At 46.2% G+C, this 9,024-nt stretch overlaps 2 protein-coding genes across 2 annotated transcripts; both read left to right on the top strand.

The window, feature by feature from the left end:
• Positions 1-1,131: 1,131 nt before the first annotated feature.
• On the top strand, positions 1,132-2,906 carry LOC115385969 (protein NLRC3-like; the record flags this gene model as incomplete). The annotated part of the gene is made up of 2 exons (XM_030088099.1): positions 1,132-2,572; positions 2,667-2,906. Coding segments are annotated over 2 exons (1,467 nt in total), but the record flags the coding sequence as incomplete, so codon positions are not given.
• A 3,935-nt stretch (positions 2,907-6,841) lies between these two features.
• Positions 6,842-8,056, top strand: LOC115382481 (ribonuclease inhibitor-like). Its single transcript, XM_030084224.1, has 4 exons — positions 6,842-6,855; positions 6,966-7,139; positions 7,331-7,504; positions 7,735-8,056. The coding sequence occupies exons 1-4, from the start codon at positions 6,842-6,844 to the stop codon at positions 7,823-7,825; spliced, it is 453 nt and encodes a 150-aa protein (XP_029940084.1). The 3' UTR covers positions 7,826-8,056.
• The last annotated feature ends 968 nt before the right edge of the window (positions 8,057-9,024 follow it).

Here is a 9,024-nt window from a genome sequence, read left to right as displayed (position 1 = left end):
GTGAGGATCCAGAATGGAGCTTACCTTTTCCCTCAAGGCTTCCATGAAGAGATACGAACCATCCAAACTTTCAACTGGATGCAGTGGGACCTTGCCTGCAATCCGAAGCGACAGGCTCTGAAAGGATTTGCAAAGGATATCGACAGCGCACCAACCTCCTCGCTGCATAGTAGCTTCAACATTCAGTCAGAGGCTTTAACAGTGTTTGGGCTGTGACTAGCTTGTGAACTTGTTTGAACTAAAAGACTGCAAAATTTTGTTCTATTTGCATGTTGTTGATCCTTGCCTTGTCCTCGGGAGGGCTGGGTACTGTTTAACGGTACCTCAGTGGTACCGACCGAAAAACTTCGGTGTATGCTGGAACCGAACAAGAGACATGTGTACGGGTATTAGTTTCGGTTCTTATAGTGGCTGCGCGGTCAATAAACATGCATGGAAACGATCGTTCAGTTCTTCTCGTTTACTGAAAAAACGGTGCATCAAATCATTTAACATATTACCATGTCTTGCCGGCTCACACTCTTTTTCTAACAATATGGAGGGAGAGCCTTCAGCACTCTTCTTCCTCTGTGGTGTCTGTGTAAAATAAAGTTGAACATGCAAACAGCACACCTAGTGGCATGAAGTGCAAATGCAGTCATGGCTTCGTCTGTGTGCCGTAAAGGCAGGTACTGAAAAAAGTACCGTTCAGGAACCGGTACTGTACGTGAGGTATCGAAAAATTACTTGTACCCAAAAAATATCTAACGGTACCCAGCCCTTGTCCTCGGTGCCAACTGTGGATGAACGCCCATGCCCCCCACCGAAAACAAAAACATCAATTCCCTCAGAATCACAGGGGCAGGAATGAAGTCTGAAGCGAAGTGAGAGTTGGAGCTGGATCTTTGTGTCTTTGCTGTGTGTTGTGTTGCTCAGAGTAAATGTTGCTTGGTGTCCACAGAGAGAAGAAGAGCAGTGATGTCTGTGAGGATCAGCCAGAAAGATCCAGAAGCGTCGCTGCACCAAGTAAGAGTGGACATGTCTGCCAAGGGACTGGTCTGTCTTCACTGGACTTGTTGTGTTGTAGAGTCATGAAAGCTTGTTATTTGTGTGCAGTCTGATTGTTGTTGTTGTCTTTGAGCAGGTGTTGGTCTGCAGCAGCTTCTAGAAGAACATAAGAAGAGTCTGAGGAGGAGATGTGAACGTGTGACTGAAGGAAGTGATGAAGCAGGAGGAGGAAGCCTCCTCAACAGGATCTACACTGAGCTCCACATCACAGAGGGACTCAGTGAGGAGCTTCAGAGGGAACCTGAGCTGAAGCAGCTGGAGACAGCTTCCAGGAAGGAGAGCCTCCATCACACTGCCATCAGGGTTCAGGACATCTTCAAAGCCTCGGCCCAGCAGCTCAGACACATCCGAGTGGTTCTGACCAGCGGCGTGGCCGGCAGTGGAAAAACCTTCTCGGTGTACAAGTTCACTCTGGACTGGGCCGAGGGCCTGGAGAACCAGGATGTCAGTGTGCTGGTGGTGCTCTCCTTCAGGGAGCTGAACCTGCTGGGAGAGCGGCCGTACAGTCTCCTCTCGCTGCTGGCTGTTTTCCATCCCACGCTCCAGAAGCTGACGGCAGAGGAGCTGGCTGTCTGCAAGCTGCTCTTCATCTTTGACGGCCTGGATGAAAGCAGACTTTCTCTGGACTTCAGCAGCAGCCAGCGGCTGCTTGACGTCTCCCAGCAGTCTTCAGTCAGCCTGCTGCTCACTAACCTCATCCGGGGGGATCTGCTGCCCTCGGCTCGGGTCTGGATCACTTCCCGACCGGCGGCGGCCCATCAGATCCCTCCAACATGTGTGGACAGACTGACAGAAGTGCGAGGCTTCACTGACGCCCAGAAGGAGGAGTACTTCAGGAGGAGGCTGAGTGATGAGGAGCTGAGCAGCAGAATCATCTCCCACATCCAGACATCCAGGAGCCTCCACATCATGTGTGGAATCCCAGTCTTCTGCTGGATCACTGCCACAGTTCTGGAGCACATGTTGAGCACAGAGCAGAGAGGAGAGCTGCCCCAGACCCTGACTGACATGTACTCCCACTTTGTGCTGGTTCAGACACACAGGAAGAAGCTCAAGTACCATGAAGGACCTGAGACGGGTCCACAGGAGCTGACGGAGGCTGACAGGGAGCTTCTTCTGAAGCTGGGCATGATGGCCTTGGAACATCTGGAGAAAGGAAACATGGTGTTCTACCAACAAGACCTGGAGCAGTGTGGTCTGGATGTGACTGAGGCCTCGCTGTTCTCTGGAATCTGTACTCAGATCTTCAAAAGAGAGTCTGTGATCTTCCAGAAAGCCGTCTACAGCTTCGTCCATCTGAGTGTTCAGGAGTTTCTGGCTGCAGTCTTCATGTTCCACTGTTTCACCAACAACAAGACAGACTTACTGAAGACCTTTACTGGAGAGGATACTGCTTTCACTTCTCTTGACATGTTCCTGCATAAAGTTCTGGAGAAATCCCTCAGAAGTCAGAACGGCCACCTGGACCTGTTTGTCCGCTTCCTTCATGGCCTCTCTCTGAAATCCAACCAGATACTCTTAGAAGGTCTGCTGGGTTGGACAGAGTTCAGTCCAGAAACCCTCCAGAGAGTCATCAAGAACCTGAAGGAGATCAACAGTCATGGAATGTCTCCTGACAGAAGCATCAACATCTTCCACTGTCTGATGGAGATGAAGGACCTCTCAGTACATCAGGAGATCCAAGAATTCCTGAAATCAGAGAACAGGTCAGAGAAGAAACTCTCTGAGATCCACTGCTCAGCTCTGGCCTACATGCTGCAGATGTCAGACCAGGTCCTGGAGGAGTTGGACCTGGACAAGTACAAGACTTCTTTGGAGGGACGAAAGAGACTGATCCCAGCTGTGAGGAACTGCAGGAAGTTCAAGTGAGTCCACGTGTCCCAATCAATATCTCAGAGATGTTTGTAGGAAGTACTCCATGTAGTTACTGTGTGGAGATGTTTCTCAATGATCCAACCTGAAAAAACAGCAGCTGCCCCCTTTGTTAGACATCATTAAGTTATTTTGAAAACTTTTTGGCTCTGCAGTCAACTGGACTAACAGTGAGTTTATGCCCCAATCAGACAATCTGGATTTGCATTTTCCTCTTACTTTATACTAAAGTACTTAAGCTGGTAAATTATCATTTTACATATCCAGGGCTTTAAATTTCTCAAATTCCCAAGTTCTCATTTAAACTAAATTACGGCAGCATGATCATGAAACCGAGGGATGCCGGGCAGTGGCGAGCAGTGCAGTGAGACAGAGCGCGCTGCAGAGCGGCGATTACACCACGCGCAGAGCAGCGCGGTGCAGAACGGTGCTCACACGGAACACGGAGCATTTAAAGAAAGATTTTTTTCTTTTTTCTTTTTTCCATACATTTGCCCTGGGTCCGCAGCGAGGTGTGCCGTGGTCCGGTCGTGGACTGCGGTCCGCTAATTGAGGACCCCGGGTGTCGAGGGACAAATGCTTTATCTTGATTTTCAGTATGAATACAGACCATCAAAGCAAGACCTCACAATCCCTCTGATTTTTTGGGTTTTTAGAACGAGGGGTCAGAAACTTTCCCATGGAGATAACTGGCTTGTGGCGGCCAAACATTCACTTTTTGACTCTTCGATGTTGGCTCTTCTGTCATTGTGAAGAATTCCCCAAGCGTTGGATTGTTCACCCAGTAATAGGGAACGTTATCTGGGATTAGATCTTTGAGAGACAGGTTAGTTTTACACTACTGATGTGTTGTTGCAATAGGAATCTCACACCATGTCTACCTTTTCCCCCATGGATCTTGTGTTTGTCACGAGGCCCTCGATCATGTCCTCCAGCTGGGAGATTTGCTTCTCCGCCTCATCCACTCATACCTGTGGCCCACTGGACGAGATTATTAGCTCGGTGGTGGTTTCTTTAATACTCACCAGATCAGCAGCTACTTCTGTCAGTTTACTACTCAGCTCACTTATTTTCGCAAACAGGTTTTCATGTTTTTTTCTGCTCGGTGACGTCATCCTCATGAGCAGCTAGCTTGTTTCGAATGTCCATGCAGATTGGATCCTTGAAATGTTTTGATGTTGTCGGCATTTTGTGCTGCCAAAAGAATAGTCAAAGGATTAACTTTTTGGGGGGATAAAGTCACTCATTATTCTTCCTAAGGTAGGGAGAAAATACAATTTAAGGCTGTTTTCACATATATTTGGGTTGAGCCAAAGACAGCCGCACCAGTTAAAAAGATGCAATGTTTCAATTTTCAACTAATACGGTCCCTTTTCACATATGCTTTTTAAGATGGCGCAGAGCAGCCACTCTAAACAAGGGAAGTGTGGTGTATCCATGACAACCAGGCGGAAGTTGGTGTAAAACCAAAGCAGCAGCCTTGCTCAGGACTCTCAAGTCTCACGTGACAGTCACGCATTTCTGTCTTTTGTCACGCACTCACGCCACACATTGTAATTCTCACGCTGAAAAAAAAAATAATGGTAAATTTGTCTGGTGCACCGCTGCTATGGAACCGCAGAGAATCAAAGACGTGTTCAAGCTTGTCACTTACCCGTCAATGAAAAAAGGAAAGGGGCGAGGCTAAAATCATGCAACAACCAGTGGAAAAAAAGCATTGTTATCACAGGAGTCTGCTCAAGAGTGAGCGGCAGAGACTTTCTTCTTTCTGCCATTATGACAAGTGATCACTGTTGCCAGGATTGAGATGATTACGGGTGCCTGTGTAGTTCATAAAGGCGCAATATCTAGACTTTGGGTGGAGCTAAAGCCGGTGCGCTGTCACACATCTGCCGCACCGCATCCCAGGTCGACCCAAGCCGCTCCGAGACCACCCCATTCAGCCGCTCTCGGAGCGGGCGAGTTAGAGCGACAACTGGAGCGAGTGACGCTTTCACACCAACCCAGTCGCGCCGTGTTCGGTCCAAAAACTCTGTTAGGTCGAGCTAAAGTGGGTAAGTGTGAAAACACCCGAAGTGATAAAATTAGTAGTGAATGATCTGAGCTCTCCTACAGTGCTGCCATCCTGATCAGTGTACCCACATGACTCCTGAAACTGTGTTTTTTAAGAACCGGGACATCCAAACCCACTCCACACCTTCAACATTTTGAACTCAGAACATCAACAAATCAAAACACCTGGAACTCCATGTTTTCTCCTTCATGTGCACTTGAAGCCAAAGTCAAACCAGAGAACATGAGCTGAAGCTCTGATGTCAAACAGGAGGAATCCAACAAAGTGTCTTCTCTCATTGCAACTTCTTCTGTCTTCTCTCTCATTCCAGAGTTTCTCACTGTAGACTCTCTGATTGTGACTGTGAAGTGATCTCCTCAGCACTGAAGTCTGACCCCTCCCATCTGAAACACCTGGGCCTGAGTATCAACAACCTGAAGGATTCATCAGTGAAGATTCTGTGTTCTGGACTGGAGAGTCCAAACTGTAACCTGGAGACTCTGAGGTCAGTTCACAGTATGAAGTTAGAATCTGTTGAAATCAAATTACTGAGAGGAAATGAGGAGGACTTAACTGTACATGTGTGTGTATGTGTTCAATGAATTCATTTCATCAAGTCTCATCAACTAATAAAACAGGTTGAATCAAGAGTTGTGCAGTCAGAGTAAACTTTGCTTTGTTTCCTGGTGTTTGTTGTTAAACTCAGCTCATGTGTGTCCTTGAAAAAGAGAAGAAGTCCTCGGTGTGTAGCTGCTGTGTTTGCTGGAGATCTGAGATGTGTCTGAAAAGAGCTCTTCTCCTCCTGTTGGCTTCAGTTGTTTGGACTTTACATTTCTAAACTCTTCCAGTCTCAACCTTATTCACCTCTCAATAACTTCAACATCAAACTTTGTCCTTTAATCTCATTCTTTCTCTCTTTATTCAGACTGGAAGGCTGCAGTTTGTCAGAGATCAGCTGTTCTTCTGTGGTCTTAGTTTTGAAGTCCAACCCCTCCCTCCAGAAACATCTAGAACATCTGGACCTGAGTCACAACTGTCTTCAGGATTCAGGAGTTCAGCAGCTGCATGGCTTTCTGAAGAGTCCACGCTGTAGTCTGCAGACTCTGAGCTCAGTTTGATGTTGTATGCAGTGAAAGTTTAATGGTCTGGATCAATGGGAAGGAAAATTAAAAACGTGACAAACATGATATATCATTGAATTGGACTTGATCAGGTAAATAAGATTATGCCAGATGAAAGTTTGCAATTGCTGTTGCTCAGAGATATTGACCTTTGAACTCTGGTTTCGGTGCCTCCTTTAAAGTTTCTACTTTGACAATGAAATATGCCAGAATGATGGGAGACAAACCCATGGCTTGATATTTTCACCAACAGGGGCATCATAATATGTAGTAAAAACTAAATTTCACCTTTGTATATCAATCTCATTTTTAATTTCAATCCAAATGAGTTTGTTCCTCAAAAATTTAAACCCCTAAATTCACTATTTGGTGAACTTCACCGAGGTGACTTTTGGTCCCCTTGGAATAATAAAAGTCTGTCTCAGTAAATACCCAGTTGGACACTGTTGCCAGGGCCTCTTCCATGCATGAGTCCCTCTCTTTTCATGATGTCTGCAATTCTCAACAGGCAGGTTACTGACAGGTTAGAAGGCTAACAACACTTTAGCTTCACTGTGAGTTCACGTGTGTATCATACTTGTCGATATTTCTTCAGGTCTGACATTGAGTCCCTGGATGTTGAGAGCATTTTCACAGTTTGAAGCCATAATTTGCATTGAACAGAGAGGTTATGGGCCTCCTCTGACCCAAGTACATTCAGCTCAGTTTTAAAGCCTCCTGGGCTCATCCTGCTCAGGTGTGCTGCATCATGGTGATTCTCAGGCAACTCTGCCCACAGCTCCCTACAACAGAAACAAAACCAGAAAGAGAGGAATGCAGAATATCACCAGGCCAACCCACAGGCCGTGACACTTCTTTCTCTCTTTATTCAGTTTGAGGAGCTGCGGTTTGTCAGAGAACAGCTGTTCTTCTCTGGTCTCAGCTCTGAAGTCCAACCCTTCTCTCCTGAAACATCTGGACCTGAGCTGGAACCGTCTGCTGGATTCAGGAGTTGAGCAGCTGTGTGGTTTTCTGGAGAATCCACTCTGTCATCTGCAGACTCTGAGGTCAGTTGACTTGTGTGTGGACATGAGGAGGTGTGTGAATGTTGTCCTGACATGTGGATGATGTGTGTGATGAAGATCCACAACAACAGAACAACAGATCAGGACTCAGTAATGTGGAGCTGCTCATTTCTCCATCAACACATCTGATTGGTTCCTCCTCACTGATTCTGCTTCTTTCTCTCTTTATTCAGGTTGTTGAGCTGCAGTTTGTCAAAGATTAGCTGTTCTTCTCTGGTCTCAGCTCTGAAATCCAACCCCTACCACCTGAAGGAGCTCGACCTCAGTGACAACGACCTGCAGGATCCAAATGTGCAGCAGCTGGTTGATCTTCAGCAGAGTCCAGACTGCAGTCTGCAGACTTTCTGGTCAGTAGGTAGTTGGAGTGAGTTCGTGCTGCTTTCAGTAGGTTTGTTTCAGCTTCAGCATTGGACAGCAGAGGACGCAAAGTCAGCCAATCAGAGGAGCCACAGGCTTGTTGTGTTGGTCTGACAGTGGTGGTCCTTCATGAGCTCTGAGCTGCTGACTGCTGCTCTGAACAGGCCTGAAGTCCTCACTGCTTCACAGAGACTCTGATCATCTCCTCATCTCTCTGCAGGTGGTGGCGAGATGAGAGCAAAGAGAACTCTGTTTGTCCTGAAGATGTAATGACAGGAGAGAAGATGCAACATTATCTGAAGAAGCTGTGAGAGTCCAGCATCAAACCACGGTTCCATGGATGTGACTCAGAATCATCACAGTGTTTGGACTGAAGATTGAAGTCTTAAAGTCCAGCTCCAGTTTTTTTCTTCAGTTTTATTCTGCTGCTGATTGTGACTCACTGGTTAACAGGAGAATTTCAAACTGGCTTCCATGTTAAAAAGGTTGCAGACCTCTTCCAGACAAAGACAGATTGTGTTTCACTCCATTAATAAGTTCTGAGAAATGACAGATTTCACAGAGCTTAGCTTCAGTGAAAGTTAAGCTCCTTTTTTGATCAAATTAAAGAAAAATGTGCTGAAGTGAAGGTTCCTGCATGGCGGCCGTCTTTGGGCATAGCCAAATTGCTGAATCCTCCTCAAAAAATAACTCCATGACTCCATCTCTAAACTGGACAATCTGCACCTTCCTGTCAAAATCCTCCTCATTAAAGGTGCATTAAGGAGTTTGCACGTTTTTATGCAAAACAGCGCCCCCCTGCGGGCCTTGAGCGTAATGTAGCTTAGTGAAACACTCGTGCCTGTGGCTCGCGTGCACGGAAGAGGGGAACTCCTTCCTCGCTCTTTCAGTAGCGCTCGAGTAAATTTTAAGTTTCTTTTACCTGGTGGAGTCTGTGCTGGAGTTGTGGCAGTGCTGGAAGCCAGTCTTTTCTTACTTTCTGGAAGATCCTGCTCAGTTGTTGCTCACTAAGCATCTGGCGGAGTAATGGCGGACAAAATGAAACCTAGACCAGGCACAAATTGTTAAAAAAAAAAAAAATTGAAATAGGCATTGAAAAAATGTATAAAAGGAGCTCAGAAAGTCTCAAGTCAAATAATGGAATTACAGCCACAATATAATTAAGTAAACAAATAAAAGTTAATCTCTTGATCAATCAATTTTTATATAACTCAGAGTCACAACAGCAATTGCCTTTTAGTGTTTTAAGATGTTCCACTGAAAATTTTCAGTGAAATAAGAGTATAAACGTCTGCACAGATCACCAACCTTACATTGTGTTCCATAGAAACTCTGAGCTTTCCCGTACAAAGATGGCCGACCTCTGCAGACGTCGTGGAATCTGCCGTAAGGCATCTATAAGATATCTATGGAGACAGCAGACTGTCTATTGGGAGGAGAAGGCCTGCCTGAATCGCTCCAGCGCCGCTCCGCGATTCAGAAAAAAGGAAAGAAAAAAAGGCCGAATAAA

Source organism: Salarias fasciatus, chromosome 3 (genome assembly GCF_902148845.1).
Source record: "Salarias fasciatus chromosome 3, fSalaFa1.1, whole genome shotgun sequence".
NCBI classification, from domain to species: domain Eukaryota; kingdom Metazoa; phylum Chordata; class Actinopteri; order Blenniiformes; family Blenniidae; genus Salarias; species Salarias fasciatus.
Note: the sequence above shows the minus strand (reverse complement) of the source record. Positions and strands in the feature narration are given on the sequence as shown.

Excerpts from the sequence above, each read along its gene's own strand:
- LOC115382481 (XM_030084224.1), top strand. Across the intron at positions 7,140-7,330 it reads TGTCATCTGCAGACTCTGAG|GTTGTTGAGCTGCAGTTTGT; the intron begins GTCAGTTGACTT and ends CTCTTTATTCAG. Across the intron at positions 7,505-7,734 it reads TGCAGTCTGCAGACTTTCTG|GTGGTGGCGAGATGAGAGCA; the intron begins GTCAGTAGGTAG and ends ATCTCTCTGCAG.